Source organism: Sus scrofa, chromosome 13 (assembly GCF_054392235.1).
Source record: "Sus scrofa isolate SSC_HxYL_T2T_F1_AM1 chromosome 13, Sscrofa_HxYL_maternal_Yorkshire_Landrace_v2.0, whole genome shotgun sequence".
NCBI lineage: Eukaryota > Metazoa > Chordata > Mammalia > Artiodactyla > Suidae > Sus > Sus scrofa.
Window position 1 is genome coordinate 168,281,006 of NC_139395.1, and position 26,356 is coordinate 168,307,361.

Below are 26,356 nucleotides of genomic sequence, written 5' to 3' on the forward strand. Positions count from 1 at the left end.
CAGAATCTAACAGATAATTTTCTCCATGTTGACACTGGAAATGTGGAAGTTCATAGCCAAGATTCAATCATTACCTCAATTATGACATAAGAGAAATTAACAGCTAAGAATTAAACACATTCCTGAATTCTAGAACATGTGCATATTATCTGGAAGTGAATTAAGCAAAGAGATGATCCAAGTGAAATACATTAGGCTGAGTTAACCCCATGTCATTTCTAAAGCCAGAGTTATAAATGCTTGTGGTTTATAACATGAGTCATTCTCTAGGAGAAGGTTGCATGGGCCAGTATGGTTGGAGTTATAGCTACAATATACATTACAAAGTGTACTTTACCAATAACATCAATAACAAAGGTAGAGATTATAGCAGTGGTTAAGAAATACAATTTTCAGAGTGTCACGAAAGGGAAAAAGAAGTATTGATAAAATATAGGCTAGCTATATAGTCTCATATATTTGAGAAACAAATGTTTATTTGGTATTCTGAGGGCAGAGCGAGGGTGTAAGGTGGCTGTTACTCTTCATCCCACATCTAATTACCTCTCAAACACTCAAACAAGCCTTTTTCTGGATGCACCTCTAGCCCTCATAACACCTGTTTACTTTTACTTATTACACTTGTTTTGCTGTAGTCTGTAGCCTAGCATCTCCATGAACATAGGGTATGTTTAAAAGTATTTGTTGAACGAATGACAAAAACTATAAGGTCTTTAGGGCAGTGTTTTGCAAAATGTGATCTGTAGACCAGCAGAATTCAGAGCCGCTTTCCAGATTTTCTGATGTTCACTGTTATGTAGTGAGGATTACCAAATCTTTTTGTATTCTTGGAAGGATGTAGAATAAAGAATAAGATGGTAGCATTTGTAAAGCAACCACTCATGCCGGTTCTATGCAAAATGCTTTACAGATATTATTAGAGTGTTTCATACTTAGTATCTGTATCAGTTTACTTTTGCTGTGTAGATAACCTAGTGGCTTTTTTTTTCTTTTTTTTTTTTGCCTTTTTAGGGCCATACCCATGGCATATGGAGGTTCCCAGGCTAGGGGTCTGATCAGAGCTGTAGCTGCTTGCCTGTGCCATAGCCACAGCAACGCAAGATCTGAGCCACATCTGTGACCTACATAACAGATCACGGCAACGATGGGTCTTTAACCCACTAAGCAAGGCTAGGCACTGAACCTGCATCCTCATGGATACTAGTCAGATTCGTTTCTGCTGAGCCACGATGGGAACTCCAAGAATGATTCTTTATTATTTCTTCTGACTGTTAGGCTTGGCTGGGTGGTTCCTGTAGTTTGGGCTGCTCAGCTGAAGCTGGATGGCCTCATTTTGTGTGTTTGGGGCCGTCCAGATGTATGGCTGAGGTTTCTCTGCATGTGTCTTTCATCCTCAAGGAGGAAAGCCTGGGAATGATCATGTGATTGCATAACGGTTCCCAGGTGCAAGAGAAGGGACCCTACCAATTCACAAGAGTTTATTGGCCTGTTGCATTTAATAATGGCTCATTGGCCAAAGCAAGTCACATGACCAAACCTTGATGACAGGGCTGGAGCAAGAGAATCCACCTCTTGATGGAAGGAGTGGCTAGTCACATTACAAAGGTACATGCATATAGGAATTTATAGCTTGCTTTGTAATTTATTCAATAAATATTTGTTGACAGGTTACAATTTGTTTATTCTTCATAGAATATTAATGGTTTAAAGGTGCAAGATAGATATTCTTTGAAAACAAAAAGGACATTTTTTAAAAGAACTACCATTGTGAGTGTTAATGTCTTGCTGTTTTTATAATGGAGAACTGTTTTATTCCTGTCTTCTGCAGAAATAAGGTCTTTGCAAACATCATTTAAAAAAAAATAATGGATCTGTTACAAAAATAAGTGAAATAAGTGACAGGCTCACATTTTGAAATATTTTGACATAGCATACATTTCTTTTAAAAACATGATTATATGGATGTTTATGTTGGAATCTTGGTGAGGTGCTTCCTCTGAGTATTTTATCAGTCATAACAATAGCCTTCAGACTATACACACCTGTTTATCCCTCATTGGTTGTGGAGAGGGGCGATTGGTGTAGATGCCAATTCAAGGTATGTAGTAAAATCTAAGTTGCTAGGAGAGCCTTTTTTTCATGTGGTGTCCACCTCACGCCTCAAAACTGTTGTGGCTCAGTGGTAATGAATCTGACTAGTAGCCATGGGGGTACAGGTTTGACCTCTGGCCTCCTTAAGCGGGTTAAGGATCCGGTGTTGCCATGAGCTGCAGTGTAGGTCGCAGATGTGGCTTGGATCTGGTGTTGCTGTGGTTGTGGTGTAGGCCAGCAGCTATAGCTCCGATTCGACCCCTAGTCTGGGAGCCTCCGTATGCCATAGGTGAGGCCCTAAAAAGACAAAAAAAAAAAAGTGTATATATTTATATATACATATATATATATATATATATTTGATTCTTTGAATTACAGGAGGAATACATACTCATTATAGAAAATTTGGTAGTATGAGTATAAACAAAATAATAATATAAAATCACACATATATATACTCTTACTACCCAGAGATAGATAACAGCATAAATGCTAATTTTGAGCAAGTGCTGAAGTGCCTTTCTTTGTTGTGTGTATTCAGGTATTTTAATTGTGGATAGGACTAGTCTGTATATATAAGATACTAAACTATTGCCTCATCTGCTTAACAAATGTGTACTAATTATGCCTATTCTATGTAGTTAGTAAAAATCTAAAGACTGCCAAAATGTAGCTTTTCCATGCTTAAATGTTCTTTTATAACTTCTACATTAAATCCTTATTTCTTCCTCCCAGCCTTTATTTTGTTAATTCCCTCTTGGCATTTTTCCTTTTTGTTTCATTTTCTCAGTTGTGGGGACTTTTTTCTTTCTTTGTTCTTCATCGTTATTTATCATTTGCTTTCTTCTCCCACTGCTATTCTTCTTTCCTACATTTCCATCTTTGTAACTCTGCTCAGTTTTATACATATTTTTCCATCAAGACATGTTGTTTATTAAATTTTGACAGATTACCAACAAATTGTCACCCTGGAGATCCCATTTTATCTTTCACCATTTCTTCTATTTTTTTTTTTTTTTCCACTTTGTACGGACGCAACCTCAGCATATGGAAATTCCCAGGCTAGGGGTCAAATTAGAGCTACAGCTGCTGGCCTGCACCAGTGCTCACAGCAACACCAGATGCTTAACCCACTAGGCAAGGCCAGGGATCGAACCTGCAATGTCATGGATACTAGTTGGGTTTGTAACCTCTGAGCCACAATGGGAACTCCCTCACCATTTCTTCTTTTTAGAAACATTGATAATTTTATACCTAGTATAAAATCTCTCTTTCTCTCTTTTTTAAGGAACTGAGTACTTCTTTGCTGCCTAGCCCTACTACTATGTGGTACTCTTCTGAGGAGTCCAACTTAATCAACTTTTGGCTTTCTCAGTGCTGCCTACCATCCCCCAAACCAAACCATAAATGCCTACTTAAATTCCTGACCTCCCTGTGTGCACACATTTGCTAACTGGAGGTTTTGACATCTAGGCTGCAACTTTTCATTTGAAACCTTGTATGTTTGCATAAACTTATGTCACTCAAAATAAGCAGTAAGAGGGGAAGAAAGGGTAATTCTTGGGTTTTAAAAGAGGAAGTTTCCTTCACCACCCCTGATCTCAACCTCTAACATCTGGTTCTGACTACAGATGGGGAAAAAAAAAAAGCAGACTTAAATCCCCATTCAGCCTCCTTTTACCCCCACACAGTTTGATTTGTGTTAACATTTCTATTTTTATTGTGGTCTGTAGGGTCAGATGTTTTGGTTGATGGCTTGTAACAGGAGATCTGAAGGTTGTGCCTAACACCTTATTTCTCTGAGTGTTTATAATGTAAAATGCCAACATTTCAAGTCTCTGGATAGGGTTAAATTCAGTCATCCTTTAATGAGAACCTTTAAGTAAAGAAATTATTGTTGAATTCCATGTATTTCTGTCTTCTTTTAGAGACAACAAAAAACACATTTAGGAGTAATGAGCCTGACTAGTATCCATGAGCATGCGGGGTTCAATCCCTGGCCTTGCTCTTTGGGTCAGGGATCTGGCATTGCTGTGAGCTGTGTTGTAGGTTGCAGATGAGGCTCGGATTCCAGTAGCTGTGGCTGTGGTGTAGGCCAGCAGCCGTAGCTCCGGTTTGACCCCTAGCCTGGGAACTTCCATATCTTGCAGGTGTGGCCATTAAAAAAACAACCAAAACAAAAACAACAACAAAAAAATGCATTTACTTCATCTGATGGCATTTTATTTTAATTGTTTAACATGGGCAGACTTCGAATGGTGCTATGAAATACCTGTGTATTTTTAACACTCCACTTTGTAAGAAATTATAACAAGTGCCTTACATCTCTTTGTTCAGTATAAAAAGTTTAAGGTAGCACTTTTGAGAAAGAAGTGTTTTGTAATTTCCTGAGATTATTCTGTAGGCTAGCTTGTCTCTTACAAAAACAAAATGTGTGCTTACTTCATTGTCACCTTAAAATTTGGGATGACGAAAATGAGGTGGCTTGGATCTGCTTTCCAGCTGGCATCTGAGCACAGCTCATAATTAGCTTTTGCTGTGCTTTTCCCATTGCAGTGGGTACATCCAGGGGGAGCTGCCGTACTGGAGCTTGAATAGGTTAATGAAAAGGAAAGGGCTTCCACTTTCCATTATTCTTTTTTCTGCTTCAGTGTGCAGAGTTAGACAATACCTGAGGAAGAAGAATTCAGGCCCAAGAAAATCAAGTTGTCCTCATATCTGGGGTTTATAAATTAGAAACTTAAATTGGCCTGATTTTATCTACATTGTTCTGCATGTTTATATCAGAAATTCCAAAGTTAAGTTTCCACTTTGGTGCAGCATATCTGGAGCTCTGGGACGCAGGTTCGACCCCCAGCCTGGCATAATGGGGTAAGGAGCTGGCATTGCTGCAGCTGCGGGATAGGTCACAACTGTGGCTTGGATCTGATCCCTGGCCCAGGAACTCCATATGCTTGAGGGTGGCCAAAAAAGAGAAAAAAAGAAATTCAGAAGTATTTTATGGGAAAGTGAATTTCTATTGAAATCCTGAGTTTATTATGTGAAATTGGTTATTTGATTTTTTTTTCAATGGGAGATTTTTTTATAAACAAACAAATGAAAGTATTCTTATATCCACAATAGCAGGTTGAAAAAATGATGAGACAGCTTTCTTTCTGATATTAGCCTCAATTCATGAACTCTGGCAGTTTAACATTTACCTTTAGGGGTGTTATAAGATAACCCAAGGCATACTAAAAATTTTAAGAGTTTATTTGAACAAAATCATTTTGAATCTGGCAGCATACAATCTAGCAGAAAGAAAGGAGCTCCAAGGAGCTGTACAAGGAAGGACTTCTACAGGCAGAAGGGAGTGGGGACAAGGAAGTTATATTAGACAAAAAAGCAAGTTGGTTATTTCAAGGATACTTTCCTTTAGGGGATAGCAGGGGTCTCTTGGGCAGATGACGTAACTAGTGCTGATCAGGAGATTCTTTATTGACTGCTTTAAGATTCCATTTCGGGGAGAACTGAAGCTATAATTAAGTCTCAGTTTGGTGACATGGAATTTAGCATAAGTGACTCCACTCTGGGCTGCTTGTCTTGGTATTAACAGGGGGGTAATCTTGGATTGAAAAGTAGGCAGTGGGGAGGTTAGTCTTTTGAGGTTATAGACTTGTATGTCAAGGAGTATATACGAAGAAAAGACCAGAGGTCTTTTTCTCCTTCTTTACAGAGAATGGGGAGAAATATATAGATATACATTTTATATACACACTCAACACATATCTATTCAATATTTATGGATCTCTATTCCACTTAATTGATAAGATAGCCATGTATAATCTAAATAAGTAAATGTTCCGTAAAGGAGTAAAATCTTATGATATATATTTTTGAGTCTGGTTTCTTTAAGCATTATGATTGAGAATCATCCTTATTTCTATATCTTGTTGCATTAGTTCATTTTCATTACTGTTCAGTGCTCCATGTCATGACTGTTTCACATTTGATCCATTCTTCTGTTGATGGGCATTTGAGTTTTGGCTTGAGAAACTTGTCTGTGAAAGTGTAGACCTTGTCTTTTGGTGTACATATGCATGTATTTCTAATGAAAAAAAAAATAGATGTGTGAAATTGCAAAGTCATAGGGTATTGTGTTTTAATAGAGTATATATATATTTTAACATGTTTTAACATATTTATATGGTATCTTTTATTAACTTTTTTGTTCATTTAAAAGAGTTATGGCTAATTAATCAGTTAGCTCCCAATAAAGTGTTGCCTATTTATATTGGGGACAAAATGTGTGGTTTCAGTGTAACTAAGAGTGGGATAGTTCCTAATTGATCTGTGACATTAGGCCTGTCATAACCTTTTCAAGTCGCAGTTCCATTTCTGTAAATGAGAATGTAGAAAAAATTATATGATTTCCAAAGTGCCTTCATCTCTACATATCTGTGGAAATTTGAAATGTTACATGGGTGTGCTTTTCTGATAGTTGCTAATTCACAAGGGAAAAAAAAAAAACTGTCTAGTAAGGTTAATGTCTGATTATATCATTTGCACAACAGTTATTGTGCAGATGGAATTGGGATATGCAGAATGTGTATTGGGATATGCAGAAATCTATTTGGGTTTTAGAATAAGCAGGGATGATTTTTACTAATAGTCTAATTCACATAAGTCCTGTGACAGGTCATTTCCAGAGTTGGAAAAAATGTGCTAGTGTTTCATAGGTGAATAATTACTAGTTATTAACAGGCCATATTTAATTCATTTTGGTGAGACGCTTCTTTATCACTTTTTGTTTCATTTCTTTTTCAAAGCTTGTAGGGGATCCCTGCATCAGTTCTTCAGCTGTGGGGGTACCGCAGCGTGAAACTTGTACCTTCCGCCTGATTGATCTGCTTCTAATGGGGGTTCCTCAGACTTTCCTGTGGCCTAGAGCTGGAAGTCATAGCAGTCATTTTAGTGAGTCTTTCAGGAAGTTAAATGTATTCAGTTTAAAGGAATACCCTTTTTGTTCTGAAATTATGTTTCTCTTGATATGTTGTATACAAACATTATTTAATGTCAAAAAAGGGATAGGTTTGGTGTTAATGCCCTCTTGGTGAAATAAATAGGAATCCTACGTTAGTTTCCTCTATTTGGGGTGTTAAGTGTTGTTAAACATTTCAAGTTCAATATTTCAAGAAAGTTTATTCATTTAAATAAAAAGCACCTGGAAACCAGTGGTTTTATAGGTCACTTTCCTTCATCAACCGTTTTACATTGAAAAGGCTAGCTTCTCTGCATCAGTTTTTCATAGCCCCTTCGTTAGCTTGACCATGGATTTATTCCTCCAAGTTGGCCTCTGGGAGGGTGCTGGGCTGGGCACTCTTACATCCTCTGCTGAGCGTCTCTGTCTGCCTTTTACTTTTCCTTCTCTCAGATGCCAGGATGGAACAGCTTCACCCTGAGGCTTCTGCAGCTGCTCCTTTCAGACTCTGGCACTTCCTGGCCTTGTTCCAACTGTGGTGTTGCATTATCACTCCACCACAGGCAGTGCCAAGATCATTCTCTCTGATTAGAGGTTCTCATGATAAAATTAGTTAGCCAGTCTTGATTGACATTTTCCAAGGATATTCATGTTGGTGGGTAGGCAGGCAGGCCCTGATTGCTCTTTAATTATTAAGTTACTAGAAGATATATAGCAATGAGACAGCTCAGTTCTAGGAGGAAAAAGCACCTTAGTGGCATTTGGAGAAGTTGTTTTTTATTTCTCAGCTGGCAGGTCTTAATACTTTTTTGTTCTCCCTTGCTGTTCTGAAGGAGACGGAACTGACTATAGCAGATGAATTGCTTGCATTTGGGGACCTCAAAGGTTAATGGTGAAAGAGGGAGATTATTGAAGGAAGAACTAATTTGCTCCTCTCACCAGTTAGGCATAGGTGAGCCACGCTGACCTAGTGATGTATGTGGTTGTCTTCTATTTCCTGTAGTAGGAGGAAGCAAGTCCGCTCCCTGACCTCTGACAGTGTGTTAACCAATCAGAAGAATGTAGTTCTTCTCCCAGGGTGGAGATGGGGGGTGGGGGCGGGGTGGGGTGAACTGGGGTGTGATATGAGGTTATTATCAGTCTGATGTTGATATTTACAAATGTGAAAAGTACAGAATGTCCCAGGTTGGGGCCATCAAGGCCTAGGGGTGAGTTCTTTAGGGTTATTGAGCAAGAGGGATAAGAAATGAAAGTTCCGTCAGTAGTTAACCTTGAGGTCTGTACTGGAGAAGCTCAATCATTCTAAAACAATGCTGTTCCAGCCCAGTAGTGATGACTGTGCCTCCCAGCACATTGGCAGTGTCAGGAGAGGGACTGATAGATAGTATGTGGTTTGGGACAGCAGAGTGGAATCTTTTTCCCAGATCTTTAAATAGGGATTTAGATCTTGAGACTGCTTTAGGTGCAGTTTTACCAAGGGGCAGAACAGTGAAAAGTAAAATATCTTTTGAGGTTCCTACTAACCCAGTGCTTTTCAGATAATAAACCTGCACATGAATTGCCTGGGATCTTATCAAAGTGCAGATTCTGAGTCAGCAGGTCTGGGGTGGGGCCTGAGAGGCTGCGTTTTGACAAGCTGTGATGTTATATTTAATCTCTTGGTCCAAGGACCTATTCGAGTATAAATGTTAGTAATTATGTTTGTTCTTCCCCTGGATCTGACTGCCAAACTGAAATCTAAGGCTCACTGTTGTCATTCATTCTTTCATTCTTCTTCATGTTGGGTCTTACTTTTTCTTACTTCCTTTCTTCTTCTTTTTTTTTTTTTTTTTTTTTTTTTTTTTCTTTTAGGGCTTCACCTGTGGCATTTGAAAGTTCCCAGGCTAGGGGTTGAACTGGAGCTGCAGCTGCTATGACACAGCAACACGGGATCTGAGCCACGTTTGCGACCTACACCACAGCTCACGGCAGTGGTGGACCCTTTAACCCACTGAGTGAGGCCGGGTATTGAACCTGCATCCTCGCGGATACCAGTTGGGTTTGTTACCACTGAGCCATGAGGGGAACTCTCGGTCTTTCTTTCCACTTGACCATGAAAGTGGTATTCACAATGAAGATAGACGTTATTATTCCCTGGATAAATGTATATTACAGGAATATTATGGGAAGAATGGTATTAATAATAGATATTAATAGGATCCAAATTAAATCCACCAGCCAATATTACTGGTAATTCTTTCTGATCAGAAGGCATGTTAGACTCTGCATCACTATTTGCAGACATCTCCATGTGGTACCAAATTCACATGTGTGTTGTACCAAGCAGATGTCTGAGAAACAGATTTTTGTGACAGATTTTGACACAGGAAATACATCAGGCTCCATAAAACTTAATGGGAAAATGTATTGCTTAACTACAGTCCATTTTTAAAGACCAGCTTGCAGTGCTTTCAGTGGAATCAAAATGGGTCTGATTCTTGAGAGCTTTGGCAGAGTCTCCGTACCCAGAGAATTAGGTCCAAGAATGTCACCTGGTGGGGTGGTATTTGATGGGTTATTGGCAATGTTGTGTTTGGGGTTGGAATTGGTCAGCTCAGTGTTCTAGTTTAGATCATGGAAAAAGGATATATTTCTTTACTACACCAAATATTTATCTGGTGAATCATTTCTGGAAGTGAGGGAATTACTGTGGTATTTTGAAATGGGAACACACATCTTTTCAGATGTGCATTTGCAACGTGATCTCTGAGTCTGTTTCAAATGGTAATACACCAGGGGCTGAGAGTCTGCCAAAGTAGAACATCTGCTTCTAAGACATAGGCTTCTGGAGCATTCCTCTCTGAGAGCTATTGTTTTCTCCATTTGTTAAATCTAGATTATATTCCATCAAGGACACAGGGAGGAAACCCTTAAAATTGACTTATTACCTTACAACAAAAAAATCTACAATGAAGCTTCTAAATTTGTATAAAAATCTAAGAATTCCTAATTAGGATACCTTTGCTTGAAAGGGGTTTTCTTTTTCAAACTCCCTCTGGATGTCACACTCCCTGGTGGAATCATGGTTGGATATGGAGGCTTCTGCATCCTTGAGCAGCCTGGGTAGATGCTGGGGCTGTGCTGATAAAATGGGCCTGAATAGCAAGGTGATTTAATAGCTACGTGTGGGCTTCCTGGCCTAACAGTCTCTTCTCTGAATACAGATCACTTCTGACCCTGCAGTTTGTCATACTGCCACCCTGATCTATACCTGCATGCTTTTTACTGGCCAGGCTTACTGATTTTATCTGGCACATTCTTTTGCCTTTTCTTTACCTCGCTTAACCTTCTTTACGAGGCTGGGGGTTGAGCACATTCTCCTTTGGGCTCCTGTGTTGCTGGTGCACCTTGAATGTACTTTGTACAGTTACACTCTATTGTAGCTGTGTGTTTTTGTATCTGATACCCGCTTAGATTATAAACTCCTAGAGGACAGGTGTGTAGAGCTGGTTTTCATCCTGTTATTCCCATTGCCTAGTGTAGTAGCAGATCATAACAGGGCCTCAAAAAATATTTACTAAGTGAATAAACTGGAATTCCATGTAGGTAGGTCACAGTTTCTATGCATATAAAATTATTCTGAAAAACAGTGAGAACTGACTTTTGGGCAAATAAGCTGGACTTCTAGAGAAGCAGTGGGTGCATCATAAGTAAGATAAGTCAGAAAATGGAAAGATTAACTAGTGCTTCATTTACAGCCTGATCATTGTGTATTATTTGTAGCTCTTCTTTCTCTCTTAGTATTTGTTTCCTTAAGAACTACTTGATTAAGCAGGAAATGAAAATTTCATAAGTTAATACATGATCCCCTCCCATCATTCTAATGTTTAACTGAAATATTAAAAGTGGTATCTTTTGTTTATTTGGATTTTCTTATTTCTATTAAGTTTTAAATGGTTAGGTATCACCAAGAGAGTGATTCTCATACTTATTAATTTGTAAATTAAATCTTAAAAGTCTTATATAGCAGCACATCTGCTGAATAACCATTTAACTAAATTTAAGTTATTTTCATGGGTAGACAGGTACAATAATCTGTTCAGCAGTATTTTTAAATGTCTTCTCAAGATTATTATAGTGATGGTTTAGATAGAACTGGAAGCCAGAAGAATTGTGCTTAAAAATGTGTGTACATTTCCGTGTTGATAAGTAAGGAATTAATAGTGTTTGACTTTTAAACACTAGTGAATAGAACTAGACAAGACAAAATCCAGGATGATTTCTTATCTAGACACATGTCAAATCTAGTTATATTAAACTGTATTTAGAAAATGTGATTTTAAATGGCAGCTCAATTAAAAGACTGCTATACAATCTATAAATATTTCAGTTCTTTGCTTATATTTTATGTACAGATAACATTAGGGGGATTCTCTATCATTGACTGAGCATCTAAGACCTGTAGAAACTAAGTCTGTTGTCAGTGGAAATCACTGGATTAGCCTCATGGTATTTTCACAGTTCAGTTCATTGTAGAGTTAATCTAAATAAATATGTGTTGGAAATTAAATTCGTTCTGATCCACATCTGAGTACTACTATTAGAAAGTAGGCTACTTTCTAATTAGTATAGTCAATATTTCTTCTAAAAACCTCCTTTTGTTAGTTTGTTTGAATATCAGAGAAAATACAGAGGATATAAATTTTGTGATTTCCAATATAAATATACTTCGTTAGGTAGAAATATAACTTTTAAATTGTGTGTTTGGTCCTTTAGCCATAAGTTATTTATTTATTTATATTGATGGAGAGAAAAGAGTATAGATCATATCAATGGAGAAGAGAGTTCTAGCCTTTCAGCTGCTACTACTGGTGATGGTACTGATTATAATAGTAAGTTGGTATCACTAGTAATAATGATTAGAGTTTATCGAATGCTTGCTGTGTGTCAGTTTCCTATGCTAATTATTATTATTATGTTTTAATTTAAGTATAGTTGACTTAGAATGTTAATTTCTGCTGTAAAGTGATTCAGTTATACATATATATATATATACATTTAAAAATATTCTTTTATATTACGGTTTATCATAAGAATTTGAATATAGTTCTCTTTGCTGTACAGTTGGACCTTTTTGCTTATCCCCTCCGTGTATAGTAGCTTACATCTCTAAGCTAATTATTTACCGCTGTCTATCAAATCACCATAATACTTTGTGGCTTAATTCAACAATAATTATTACTTGTTGTGATTTTGTGGATTGGCTTGTATTTTATGTGGTGTTGGCTGGGGTGTTGGGCCTCACTCACATACCTACATTTGTTGCTGCCTTGCAGCCAGGACTCACAAGGCTCCTTCTGTATGACTGCTGGGGCTTCCTCACAGCATGACCATTAAATTCCAAGATCCTCTTCCAAGATACAAAGACAGAAACTGCAGATCTCTTAGCACCTAGCTTCAGAATTTACAGAGTGTAATTTCTACCACTTTCCATTGATCAGGCCAGGCGCAGCCCAGCCCAGATACAAGGGGAGGAGAAATAGACTCCATTCCGCAATGGGGAGAGTGACAAAGTTTTGGCCACCTGTAATCCTCCACAATCTTTATTAGTACTGTTTTAATTCATATTTTGGAAATGAGGGAACTAAGGCTTAGAGGGGCTAATTTAGAACCTAAAGTCATTTACTTCCTAAGTGGTTTAAGCTCAAGTTTAGGTGAATTTGACTCTAGAGCTGGAGGTTTTTTAACACTTGTAATGTTCGACCTCCAGGGTGTAGGCAGATTAGATATATCTGTCTTCCTACTCCAAAGCCAATATCTAAGGGTGGTTTTATTGATGTGAGGGCTATTCTATTTGCAGTCAGACTAAAACAGTAAAGAGATTTGATTCATATTATTGATCAGCCGTCATGTGGTAAACATAACAGTCTCCCTAAATTAAGATATTTCTAAACTCTTGGTTGAGGTGAAAGTTAAAATTCTTAGATGTAATATTGTCCTAGGCTTACTGCATATATTAGCACATTTCCTTACTGAGAACAAATAACTAAAATCGACTTTAAACCATAAGTTTCCCATTGAGCATATACTGTTCTAGTATGCTCAATTCTAGCCTGCATTTTTCATATGGTTTCAGTAGTCTAGTGTTTACTATCATTAACATGAAAAACAGAGCTTTAACATTGCCTTTTATTTTTAAAATTATTTCCGCTGCTTTGTGGTTTTGTTTTGAAAGACATTGTTTTTCAAGGCTCTTTCTTTGTTGAAAAGGAAAAAGAAAATCAAAGATGCCTATTATCATAACAAAATAACAATTAAGACTTCCAAATACACCCATGAATTCTTATACTTACTATAATTTCGATTTTCTCTGTTAGATTTTTCTATCCTGACTTTAGGATTTCTGCAGTCTCAGACCGAGGTATATTGAGGAAAGTCTGTAAACTGAAAATGTTTTATAATACCTTGTACTTCTGAATTAATTGTAGGTTGTGAAATTAATTCATAATTTTTGCCCAAAGCATATGGGCTTTTCAGTGACTGAGCTGTCTGGTCACCTCCTACTGGCCCGAATTAAAGTGATGACAGCCTCCTAGTATGTTATGGGACCTCAAATTATGTACTTACAATCTTCTCATTTTCTAGAGGAAAAAAGTTTGGATAAAAGAAGCTTTTGGTTCTTTTCTTATGGAGTAATGAGGCAGGCATTCTTTCCTTCTTTCTTTTCTTTCTTTCTTTTTTTTTTTTTTTTTTTTTTTTTTTGGGCTTTTTAGGGCCGCATCCACGGCATATGGAGGTTCCCAGGCTAGGGGTCAAATTGGAGCTACAGCTGATGGCCTGTGCCAGAGCCATAGCAACACAGGATCCGAGCCACTTCTGTGACCAACGCCACAGCTCACTGCAGCGCCAGATCCCCAACCCCCTGAGCAAGGCCAGGTATCTAACCTGCATCCTCAGGGATCCTAGTCAGGTTTGTTAACCACTGAGCCACGAAGGGAACCCTATCCCAGGATTTCTTTAATGAGCCTTGTTATTGGGAAACCTAGAAACCACTTGTCTACCAAGTCCTCTTACCACCAGTCAGCTACAGAATAAGCTACATCTAGTTTAACTTTTGCCAGTTTAAGAAAATCTTATACTTCCTCTGTGTGTGTGTGCGTGTGTGTGTGCGTGTGCGTGTGCGTGTGCGTGTGTGTGTGTGTGTGTGTGTCTTTTTGCCTTTTCTAGGGCTGCTCCCGCGGCATATGGACATTCCCAGGCTAGGGGTCTAATTGGAGCTGTAGCCGCCAGCTTATGCCACAGCCACAGCCACACCAGATCTGGGCCATGTCTTTGACCTACACAACAGCTCACGGCAACACCGGACCCTTAATTCACTGAGCAAGGCCAGGGATCGAACCCACAACCTCATGGTTCCCCGTCGGATTTGTTAACCACTGAGCCATGATGGGAACTCTTACACCTTTTAAAAAATTAAAAAAAAAAAAAATCTGTTGTTGCTATGTTCAGAAAGTTTATAGAGGTGTAGGGAAATTGTACTGCTGGTAATGATTACAGCCATGTTTTTCTTTTTCTTTTTCTTTTTTCATTTCGAAGGGGAAAAAAGTCTCATTATAGTCTGTCTCATTGCTTTTTTTTTTTTTTTTTTTTTTTAAAGCAACATTTCTCTCTGGGGTGGTGGGCATCTGCATTAGCCTCCTTCTCTTGAAATGTTATCATACATCGTACCATGTATCTGGTATGCTAAAGAAAAGATGTGGGTAATTGAATCCTCTGGTCGTATAAAACTATAGATTTCTTTTATGCTGTTGTATGTGATGTGCTGTTATATATATCATAACTACCAGAGACTTCCTTGCCCCTAAAAATAATTCAAATTGAGATTATTGTAATGGTGGAAGATAATGTAATCAACTAGATTTAAGGATAATGAGACTTAAACAAAATGGGATGACTCCTCGTCCTGTTTATCAGTTACTGGACTCTTGGACCTTTGTATTCCCTCCTTTGTATCCTAAAAATGTGAAATAATATTGGTGTGACATTGGCAAATGTTCTGTGCTGGAAGGGCCAGGACGTTTTAGAAAACTGGAAATCCGTAGTTAAGTAAGAGGTTTGGGATGACTGCACCACAGATGCCTTCTGGACATAAAGGCCAGGTGTGGCAGTGTGGATGGCAGTGGGACCCCTTGGAAGATGGGATGTTGCAGTGGGTGCGGAAATCTGGTCGCTTGCCTTCAGGCACACTGCATATTTGCCTAAGTCAGTTTAATGGCTTGTCAATGGTATTTTTGAAAATAGGAATATTTAAAGAAAAAAATAGCAAAATAATTTATAAACTATCCAGAGATTACTACTGTCTGTGACTTTTTGTGTATATCCTATATTTGTTTTCCATTTGTTTGTAATGTGATAGCTTTTAAATAGAACTGAGATTATACTGGGCATACTATTTATTATCCTGCCTTTTTTCGCACTTTGATTTTATCGAGTGCACACGCACAAACGCGCACTCACACACATACACACACACAATATGTTCTAATGTGGTATCCATGTCAGATTATACCAAAAATAAATGAGAATTGCTTGACAAATTATGTTTATTTTTATATTTGCCTCAATCATTTGAATAAAGATAATTTTAACCCCAGAGAAGAGATGGAATAAATGTCATGATTAAAGTTTTCTTGTCAGTAATGCACAACATGAACATCAGAGAGCTGAGCTAGCTCTTTTTTTCTGAGGATCATTTATATTTCACTTGTTCCACTCCTGGGGACTAGGATTGAAGTGGGACAGAGGCATTAAGGAGGAAATTTCCAGAGCCAAAAGGAGGAAGTATCTGTCAGGGAACCAGTAATGTGATGGGAAACTCTGTTATGCTTCCTTAGAAAGTATGAGCAAATGTGTTCAGTTTACTTAAGATTCTGGAAACTTCCATGGGACATATAGCATTAATTTCCTTTCATTTGTCATTATTATATTTTGTCACTAACAGAAAAAATAAGGAAGAGAAGATAATAGAACACACAGAGCAAAGTTTTTTGTTTTTTGTTTTTTTTTTTCCCTAATTTAGAGTCAAACACCAGATTTTTAATTCTCTCTTAAGGCAGCTTTTGATAAAATTCCTTTTCTTCAAGGTTTGGAAAGTTGATGCCTCACTGTGTAGTGTTTCTATACATTATTTTAATGTATTGCTCCTCTCTGTTTGTTCATCAGCACTGTTTGGGAGTCAGGAAATTCTTATATATAGTTTTTTAAGTATTTTCATGATCATTGACATGAAGACTTTTTGGATATCTATTATGTGTAAGAAGCTGTTACAGGTATAATAAGACTTTTTCTTCTCCAACAAAGACTTTTGATCTGAGGTGAAATGTGTTATGTCTATAAAATAACTGTGATGCTTTTCAAAGAAAACTTCCTGCTGTGGGCAGGTAACATGAAGTGGTGGAAGTGGTGTGGCATTTAATAGCCTGATAGCTGACATCCGGGAAGGGGGATGGAGACTATAGATCAAGGCAGTACTTTGACATAAAACTGGTACAGATTAAACTTCAACTACTGAGGTGTAGGAGCTTTGAATCCATGAGGAGGAAGACATGGATTAACCTAAGGAGTGGACCAGGAAGGACAGGAGACCTTTTCAATCCCTGAGAGTGCAGAGAAGTGGTGTGAGAAATGGCGAAAGGTAGCTTGGTCCCATGGACAGGAGAAAACCTTTGAAGAAAATCTTATTTTAGGAAAAATTTAAAATATATTCTAATATGTGAAGACAAAAGCTATCTCTGAAGTATAAATGTGAAAAAAAAAAAAACAGTGGAGTAGGGAATGCAGCAAGTCAAAGTAATTAAGAAGCAATAAGTACTGACTTAATTGACATAATTCATATTTCTACTTCTGTATATTTTTTTATGATGAGCGACTGGGAATTGCACAGAACAAAAGTGAATCTAGAGTAAAAAAAAAAATGTTTCAGGGTCAAGTTTCTTCTTTTATCAAATTACCCTAGGTCATAAAAGTATAGTTTAAACTTCTAATGTTTCTTTTTCTTTAGAAAAAGAACCTAACAAAGAAAATCAAACTAAGAAAACAAAGTTCTACTATGAGTACTTCTGGTTGCTTCAATATGAATCTTATTGCAATGGCAACTTTCCACATAGTTCATAGAACTTTCATTATATCTTATCTTAAATAGGAATGCAGGAATAGATTTTTTTTTCTTTTCCCTCTCAAATAATAGACTGGTCTGCTTTTTAAGATTTATTTTATAAAAGGATACTTGTTACAGATTAGGTTTAATCAAAAGAAGTCGAATACCAAACACAAAAGTGTTTTCTTTATTGAAGTAGATATTGTGAAGCTTTTCAACTAGATGAAAGTCCAAATCATCATATCATATTTTAGTAGCTTCTCTAATAAATTTTCTTTTTTTTTTTTTTTTTTTGTCTTTTGTTGTTGTTGTTGTTGCTATTTCTTGGGCCGCTCCCGCGGCATATGGAGGTTCCCAGGCTAGGGGTTGAATCGGAGCTGTAGCCACCGGCCTACGTCAGAGCCACAGTAACGCGGGATCCAAGCCGCGTCTGCAACCTACACCACAGCTCACGGCAACGCCGGATCGTTAACCCACTGAGCAAGGGCAGGGATCGAACCCGCAACCTCATGGTTCCTAGTCGGATTCGTTAACCACTGCGCCGCGACGGGAACTCCCCTAAATTTTCCATATAAAACTATTTGTTGAAATCATCAAAAAATGTTGTTAATCCTACTTTGGCATTGCTGCAAAGTTAAAATAGCTGATATTTAAAAAGATTATGTGGAGAGCTTTATTGAATATATTGAAATAAGGCTTATTATAGTTTCTTCATGCAAACAGGTCTCATAGTTGTTGGAAATGTCAAAATCCACATAAACGACTCCATTTATCTTTGGAGTTAGCTAATTCTTTGCCTCGTTCACCTTTACTGTTCCCTCCCATGGCAGGGCCACATTCTTGTCAGAACTGCATCCATCACCCTCCAAATTATAAACTCCTTGGTCTTCTCACTGATTACCACCTTTGTTCTGGTTCTATCTCAGCTGGATTCCCACTGCATTGTTCTGTACCTTTGGCAACCCCTCAGCCCCTTCAATTCATTAAGAGTAGGATGGTGTCATCTTCATCTGTGTATCATCATTCCCACCTACTCCCAGTCTAGAAGACACTCAGTCAGGGTTTGCAGAATAAATGATTGGATTAATCAAATACTTGCCCATTGTTTTCTGGTCTTACAAAAGGCCACTATGATAATTGATGATCTTAATGAGAATGATGATTTTAATCTAGTTAAGATGGCTGCCATAGTATTTTATGGGGAAAAGAAGACTACCAAGATATATGTGTTTTTAAACAGAAGCTGTAGGTAGAATTAATAATAATAAAATGATTATTTGAGAGTTTTTAAAAGTAGATGTATTAGGCTCTTACCTCCATACCTTATTTACTCTTCACAATAACACAATGAGGAGTAAATGAAGTTTTTATTTAAAAATGAGGAAACTGATGCAGAGAGAGGTTTAAGTAACTTCTTCAAGACTACCAACAGAGTAGGGATATGAACCTAGTATGTACTATCAAACTTCAAGGCCAGTCTCTGTAATGTGGGATAGTTGGAAAATTAAGCAGAGTATTTTTTTAATCTCTCCTAGGAACTTTTCAGAGGATATTACATTTGAACATGATAGGACTATTTCATGTTTTAGTTGTGTTTAGGTAAAGCATTTGTAAATTGTCCACTCAAAACGATTTACTTTAGAAAGCAAATTTATTTACTCTGAGAGCAGAATCCTTATTTGGTGAGATAGCCTCTTTCTCTTAATAGGCCTTTGCAGGCAACACTTTGGAGAGTATACTGCAGAGAGCAAAGGATGCCCAGGTTTCATCTTTCCCAGCTACAGTTTTGTGCATGGTCCCCTTAGCCATATTAGTGGTGGATGATTTATCCTTTAAGAAAGGAAAAAGCCCTCCCTTGGTTAATCATTTCTTGCAGCTTTTGGACTGACATGGTTTGCTGAAATTCCTCTCAAGTGAGCAGTTCAGTGGAGTAACATGGGGCAGCTTGAAAAATTGTCCTACTGCTTGTGTCTTGTGTGACTTTTTTGCTCACACTTGACTTCTCTTCTGACTTTGGGTAGGCTGAGTCTTCGTGGGATTTGGACTTTTAAGATATGCTTTGTATTCCCTATAAATTGGTGCAGGCATTATGGAAAATGTTATGGAATTTCATTGAAGAACTAAAAAGAGAGTTGCTATATAATCTAGCAATTTCACTGCTAGGCATATAGCTGGAGAAAACTCTCTAATTCAAAAACATACATGCCCTCCAGTGTTTATAACAGCACTATTTATAGTATCTAAGACCTGGAAGCAACCTAGATGTCCTTTGACAGATGAATGGATGAAGATGTGGTACACACACACACACACGCACACATACAGTGGAATACTACTCAGCCATAAAATAATAAAATGTTATTTGCAGCAACATGGATGCAACTAGAAATTATCATACTAAGTGAAATTAAGTCAGAGAAAGACAAATGTATGATATTGTATATGTGGAATCTAAAATATGGTATAAATGAACTTATTTATGAAACAGAAATAGATTCATAGACATAGAAAGCAAACTTATGGTTACCAAAGGGGAACAAGGGTAGGGAGGGATAAAGTAGGAGTTTGGGATTAGCAGATACAACTTACTTTATATAAAGTAGATACACAACAAGGTCCTAACATATAGCACAGGAACTAGATTAATAGCCTATTATAAACCATGATGGAAAAGAATATGAAAAAGAATATATATATGTGTGTGTGTGTGTAACAGAATCATTTTGCTGTATACCAGAAACTATTACAATATTGTAAACCAACTACACTTCAATAAAAAAAAAAAAAAAGATCTTTGTATTCCCCTTATAAACACTGAAAATTTTAAAGCATTTGGGCAGGGGAATAGGTAAGATCCAGTTTTTATTTAAGACTCTCAGGATTCATCTTAATAGTCTCTACTCCCAAGAGGGAAAGGAAAGGAAAGGCTTACATCAACCTAGTATCTTCACTTTCTTAGGAATCAGAATGTTACCAAGGTCAAAAACAGTGTGAAGTAATGTTCTAAACCCATCTTGAGGGCACTGCATCAGAAATAGAGTGAATAGAAATTGCCCTTTAACTGGATAGGAGTCCCATTTTAAGTGCCATTGTTTATATTCTTTATATCCTGCCTTTCTCTTTATGTAAAATTTGTTTCACCTTGTAAAGATTAAGAAGCACATGTGCTAGCGTTTAAATGGGAGAATTGAATTATTGATAGTTTTTGGATTAAAAAGTGGTCTCCTTTTTTTCTACCAAAAGCAGTACATTCTCACAAACTTTGGAACTCACTAATATGAAGTGTCATTTAAAGTTTTCCACTAATTCAGCATTTAAAGCTTTTCATTTCTTCTATGATTTATGACACAGCTGTTTCTTGAATTGATAAGAACTAACTGCGATCTAATTAGATTGCATCCTTTGTGTGTTGCCTACATTTAGTGGAGGCTACTAATCGAATCTTAATGTGTTTTCATTCATTTTTCAAATTCTTCACCTCAAGATGGCTACAATTGGTGCATTGCCCCCACTATATTGTATCATAATAATATATTCATGTCTTTTTCACCCCTGTTATGTGATAATTTAATTAAGGGTGGGATTGTGTCATCCTACATCAAATCTTATGTGCCTCTAGCTTCCTTATGATGTTGGCTATAGCCACTTAAGCTACTAAGACTTACTTATAAACAGTCAAGCTCCCTCATTCCAACCTCACTGCCTGTGCAGTAAAGTAACTTGAATTTTGGAGAAATTGATTTTTTGAAGAAAGACAGTTTTAGGTGCTTGAATCCAGGGTAAAAGAGGCACCTTGCTTCTTAGGTGATATTCTTGGCATTGCTGATGAATTTCTTATACTGAAAAAAAAAATGCAGATAGTTTTCCTTCTGGTCTTCCCCCTCTTCTTTGTCTTTTCTCCTCTCTCCCTCCCTCTTCTCCAAGGCTCCTCTAATATGTTAATATCTTTACTGGTTTACACAGTATTAACATACAACAGCAACTTTGTTTGGTTACCTGATGTATGAAAGCACTTTTATTTCAAAATTCTTTCCTTTTTTAAAATTTGGTTTTCATTTTCTATTGGGTTTATTCAGCAAACATTGGCCGAATGTCTTAGAGGGGGAGCCCCCACTGCCTCCAGTCTTCTACAGCAATAATCAGCTATCCATTGACACCATTCAGGAAGCATCCATTGTCTGGACTGTTTCTTTTAAGACCTCACTTTCCAGGATAGTGACAAAATCTCACACAAGACAAATTTTAAAAATGGCTTCATGTGTAGTAGTTAATGGGAGATAGGTGGTAGTCATTAGTCAGAATAAAGTATCTCTTCTATTGAAAGTGCAGGTGTTGCAAAATTTCTTGTAAATTAAGATTATGTTTAAGATTACGGGAGTTCCTGCTGTGGCTCAGTGGTAAGGAACACGACTAGTGTCCATGAGGATGCTGGTTCCATCCATGGCTTTGCTCAGTGGGTTAAGGATCCAGCGTTGCCATGAGATGTGGTGTAGGTTGAAGATGTGGCTTGAATCTGGCATTGCTGTGGCTGTGGCTGTGGCATAGGCTGGCAGCTACAGCTCTGATTTGACCTCTAGCCTGGGAACCTCCATATGCCATGGGTGTGGCTCTAAAGAGACCCCCCAAAAGGTTATGGAGTCTTTGCTTTGTAAATAAATTTTATCTCCTTAAATGTTTTGGGATAGGGGACATTTAGTGATATAAATATATTCTTAATTTTGACACTTCAAAGCCTTTATTAAGCAGCCATCATTTTTGATCTTATGATGAGGGGCAGTCAAGTGGGCTTAGGGAAAACTGGTCAAGTATGGAAAAATATCATAATAGGAAAAACAATTCATCTACAAAGAAGATGTAATTGCTGCCTTTTCTCCCCTTATGTCAAGATGATTAGAGATTGATTGTGTTCTTGGGTTTTATTTTCAGAATTGGAGGTTGTTTTTAAAATGGGTATCTAAGAGTAGAATGGGGAATTAAAGCTTAAAATAATGTAAAGCAAAATGTAGCAAACAAAAAACCCACACAATCATATGAAAGACAAAAACTATTTGTTTTGACAATAAATTTAAAGGAGAGCAGTTAGGAGAGTTAACTGTAAATTCTTTTCATATCTTTGTGTAGATTGCAACCTCTGTAAATCAGTCTTTCCAATAACATTTCCAAAATAATCATTTGCATATGTATGGTGTATGTTTTAAAAAATTAGACAGAAAATAGACATATTCTGGTAAATGTGAAAAATAAAATAACATAAAACCATTGCATTCACATATTTTTAAGAACTTGAATCGGTGTTTTCTTAAGGACTGAAGGCCAAATAAATCTTTTCATTGCCTTAGTTTATGCAGAAAGTCAAATAAAAATGTGATCTCCTTGTAGGAACAATAAACTTGGACTGTAAACACAATTTATAATTTAATAGTGATTAGTTATGTAGGTAGTAGAGATTACTAGACTTCTAGACTGTAAATTATAAAGTGTTACTCTTTCCTTTTTAAAGTCTAGTGCCTACATAGCCAGTCAATCAAATATCCAAGATGGGTAATCACTGGTATTGTGCTTCAGGCTTTAAATCTAACAAATAAAAATGAAAAACATTTGGATATGATTAAAGAACAAAGAAACAAGGGGGTGGAGAGCAACCAATTCAGAAAATAAGAAACAGTTGGTTTACCCTAATCACAGCCATCTTGATTTTTCTTTTTTCTTCTGTATGTATCATGAAGTTTGATGGAAAATTAACTCTTTTGCCCAATTACAGAAATAAATTTGTTGCAGATTTTCTGAAGTGACTTTATGTTTTTCCTTAAACTCAAATTTCGAAAGTCAGTTGCAGTTTGTATTGGCCACAATTCTTTCCTTTGATATAGTTCATCAGTTCACTTTTCATTTCCTAAGACTGAATTTCTTGTATCTACCGTCATCTGAATGAGGATGTGTTGACATAAATGAGAAGATCAAAGATTCAGCTAATGAAAGAAGGTTTACCTTTGAATTAGGCTGAGTTGTGAGGAAGTGTGGCTGAATGTAAGAAAATGATGAAACGTTTTGCATAACCATACTGATTTTGCAGATTGTTTGTTGTTGTCAGTCAAGCACTGAAATAAGGCCTAAGTTCTGTCCCCTCTTTTTCAGAAATCTTGTAGACGAAAAAAGATTAGGGAAATTGAGACTTTGGTTATCTAAGAGAGATGAATTTTTTGAAATGTAGATGACTTTATACTTTATTGCTTTCTCTTCATTTCTACTTTTTCCACTTTATATTACAAGTACCTTCATTTATTCTGTATTCATTTTATGTAGGAAGTTACATGTTTCCTTTTCATTAACTTTACTGAGAGGTGCATAATACATGATCTCTTTGGTACCTAACATTTTTTTTTTTTTGCTTGTTATTTGAGCATCATTAAACATAGGTACATGAGTAAAAATGAGGCAAAACCCACAACTTTCAATGTCAGAGTCCTGCTGAAACATTGTATGATGTTGTATTCATTGCAGAATCGATGGCTTTCCTTATTTTTCCTCTCTATTTACTTGAGTGGTAGGGAAATTGCCTCCTCACCACCCCCATCCCTGACCCCTCAACACATACATGAAAGCACCTGAAGCTTCAAAATGAAAAGATATATATGTACCTGTTTTGTTCTGGTGCTTCTGAGTAAGCAGGAATATAAAGAGGCAAGATGAGCTCAAAATGGAAAAGTTCTGTGGAATTTTATCTTTTAATTGCTTCCTTACTATGTAGCACTAATAGTGTGGGGCTGTTTAACATAATGTTGTAAACTTATGAAAAGCTAAGAAGGAACGCAGATGATAACTATTATTTTAAAATATCAGTTATGTTTTGAAGCATGTTTTAAGTCTTGTCAGAATCCCCAGAACTTAACATGGAAAATAGAATAGAGACAACACCTATATTTCCCTCATTCCAAATCATTTTTTCATATTACCATCACTTTTTCTTTCTAAAACAGATTCGATCATTTCCTTAATGTTGTTTTAAATCCAATTTGGTTCCCCATTCCTTATTACAGAAGCTTTTTAGGGACTATGTTAGAATTAGCAGGGAGCTTCTAAAATATGCACCTATCAGACCTATCATCTTATCTATCAAGTGATGTATCATACACTTGCCATTTCTATCTCGATTGTGATAGAAATGGCAAGTGTATTTGACAAAAAATTGCATTTATTTTTTCAGTTGCCTCTTTGTCATATCCCAGACTTTTTCTTCTTGTCTAATGCCATTTCCTCCACTCACCTTCTGCTCTTCTCTAGCCATTTTAACCTCAGATAATATCCAAATATTTCTCTTACATACCTCTGTGCTTCTCTACATGCTATACCTGCTGTCTGAAATCCCTTCTTCCCTCCCTTCCATCCCCTCCTCTCAATTAGTCTGTCAAACACCTGTTTTTATCTTCCTAGATTCTCCTCTGATGACACCTTTCCTTATTCTCTCGTGTAGAAATAGTTGCTCTGTTGTTTAGCATTTATATTTTGAGTTTTTAAAGTGTCCATCTCTCGCGTTAAAACCCATGTAATTTATCTTGTTTATGTTTATTTTAAATGAATACATGGATGACTAATAGAAACCCTCTTAGGGATTTAATATTTTTATGAACATTGTCTTTAAGGGCTTTATTGAGTTGACCTAGGTTGATCCTGTACATAAGTTCATTTTTCACTATATATGTATATGTATATATATATATATATATATGTGTGTGTGTGTGTATATATCTCCATTAAAACTTAAATGCCTATATATTTATTTTTTCCTTTTTCTCTCTCCCCTTGTGTCTACAGACGAAATCTCACAAAACTATCCCTTATCTTCAGCCACATGCTGGCAGAAATCAAAGCGATCTTTCCCAATGGGCAATTCCAGGGAGATAACTTTCGTATCACGAAAGCAGATGCTGCTGAATTCTGGAGAAAGTTTTTTGGAGACAAGTAAGTACAAATCATTTTACCATTTGGATCTTTGAAGAATGACTTAGACCTACCTTCAGTCCCATATGGTTAGATTTTACCTGAGTATTTTGAGAATTAGACTTCAATGTTGTTTATCTTTTCTTCTCCCCCCCCTTCCGCTCCCATGGCATGGGGAAGTTCCTGGACCAGGATCTAACTGGCGCCACAGCTGTAACCCAAGCCACAGCAATTACAGCACGGATCCTTAACCTGCTGAGTCACCAGGGAACTCCCACACTTTAGGGGTTTTTAATAAGTGTTTTGCTTGCTACTTTTTCTGTTTAGCCACCAAAAGTAGACCGCAATAACTGCACAATTTTGTTATTACCAAGTAAATATTAGTTATATGACATTTATTTATTTGATGAGCACTCAGTGAGTTAAATAGTTTGCTCAAAGAGGTATGTATGGTAGAGTATATATGAGAAGGTAGTAAGTTTTTCTAACTTAGTGCACACATAAAACACATATACAAAATAAAAGGCATAAATAAATTCATGGCATAAATTTAATTTAAATTTAACATAATATAAAAAAAGCCATAAATAGATTATTCTGACACTTCAGAGAAGGAAACAGTTGCTCAGGATTGCAGGCATTGGAGACTGCTTCTGAGAGGAGGTAGAATGTAAGTAAGCTTGACTAAGATCTGAAATTGAAGTGGGAAAAGGCCTTAGCATTGGGGTTCAGGTTTTCTTTGTGTAACTGCACAGAAGGTATACATGTGTGAACAAGACATAAAAATGGGGATAATGGTATCACAAAGTTGAATGATCTCAGAAAATAGTTAAAGATGTTTTCCTTCAGGTACCTCCTCTTCTCCAGGTGAGCTTGGTAAATAATAGACATTAAATATCTGAAACCTACACAACTTAAATAAGATTTGAAAAACTTTGATCAGAACTCTCTCAGTAAGATGACCAAGAATTGAACATCACGAGGCAAATGGTTTCTTCAGTAACCTTCTAAGGGTCCCCTTTTTTATATAAGAGCTCCCTCAGAATGTCCTTGACTGTAGGCAGAACCCTGGCTAAGTATTAAGGAAAAAGAATGATCATATACACAGATCATTGTTGTCATCCTGTAGTTAAATTCTGTATTTATGCATTAGCTGATGAAATAAGACATGCAGTGTTGGCATACACTTTCGATGGTCTTTGTCTTCAGATGCTGATGAATTAATTGTAATG

General features: G+C 36.9%; 1 protein-coding gene and 1 long non-coding RNA gene across 24 annotated transcripts in view; one reads left to right on the forward strand and one right to left on the reverse strand.

The window, feature by feature from the left end:
* The window catches only part of CBLB (Cbl proto-oncogene B), a 308,592-nt gene that overhangs the window by 161,838 nt on the left and 120,398 nt on the right, over positions 1–26,356 (forward strand). For all 23 annotated transcript variants that reach the window (XR_014824886.1, XR_014824885.1, XR_014824884.1 and 20 more), the window contains one exon: positions 24,999–25,145. Coding sequence is in view for 20 of the 23 variants with exons in the window: in XM_084991427.1 (XP_084847553.1) it covers positions 24,999–25,145 (147 nt within the window). In the remaining 3 variants the exon portion in view is untranslated. The remainder of the gene's footprint in view (positions 1–24,998; positions 25,146–26,356) is intronic.
* On the reverse strand, positions 1,622–6,600 carry LOC146397755 (uncharacterized). The gene is made up of 2 exons (XR_014824920.1): positions 3,176–6,600; positions 1,622–2,307 (listed from the first exon to the last, which is right to left on the reverse strand). It is a non-coding gene; the product is annotated as an uncharacterized LOC146397755 (long non-coding RNA).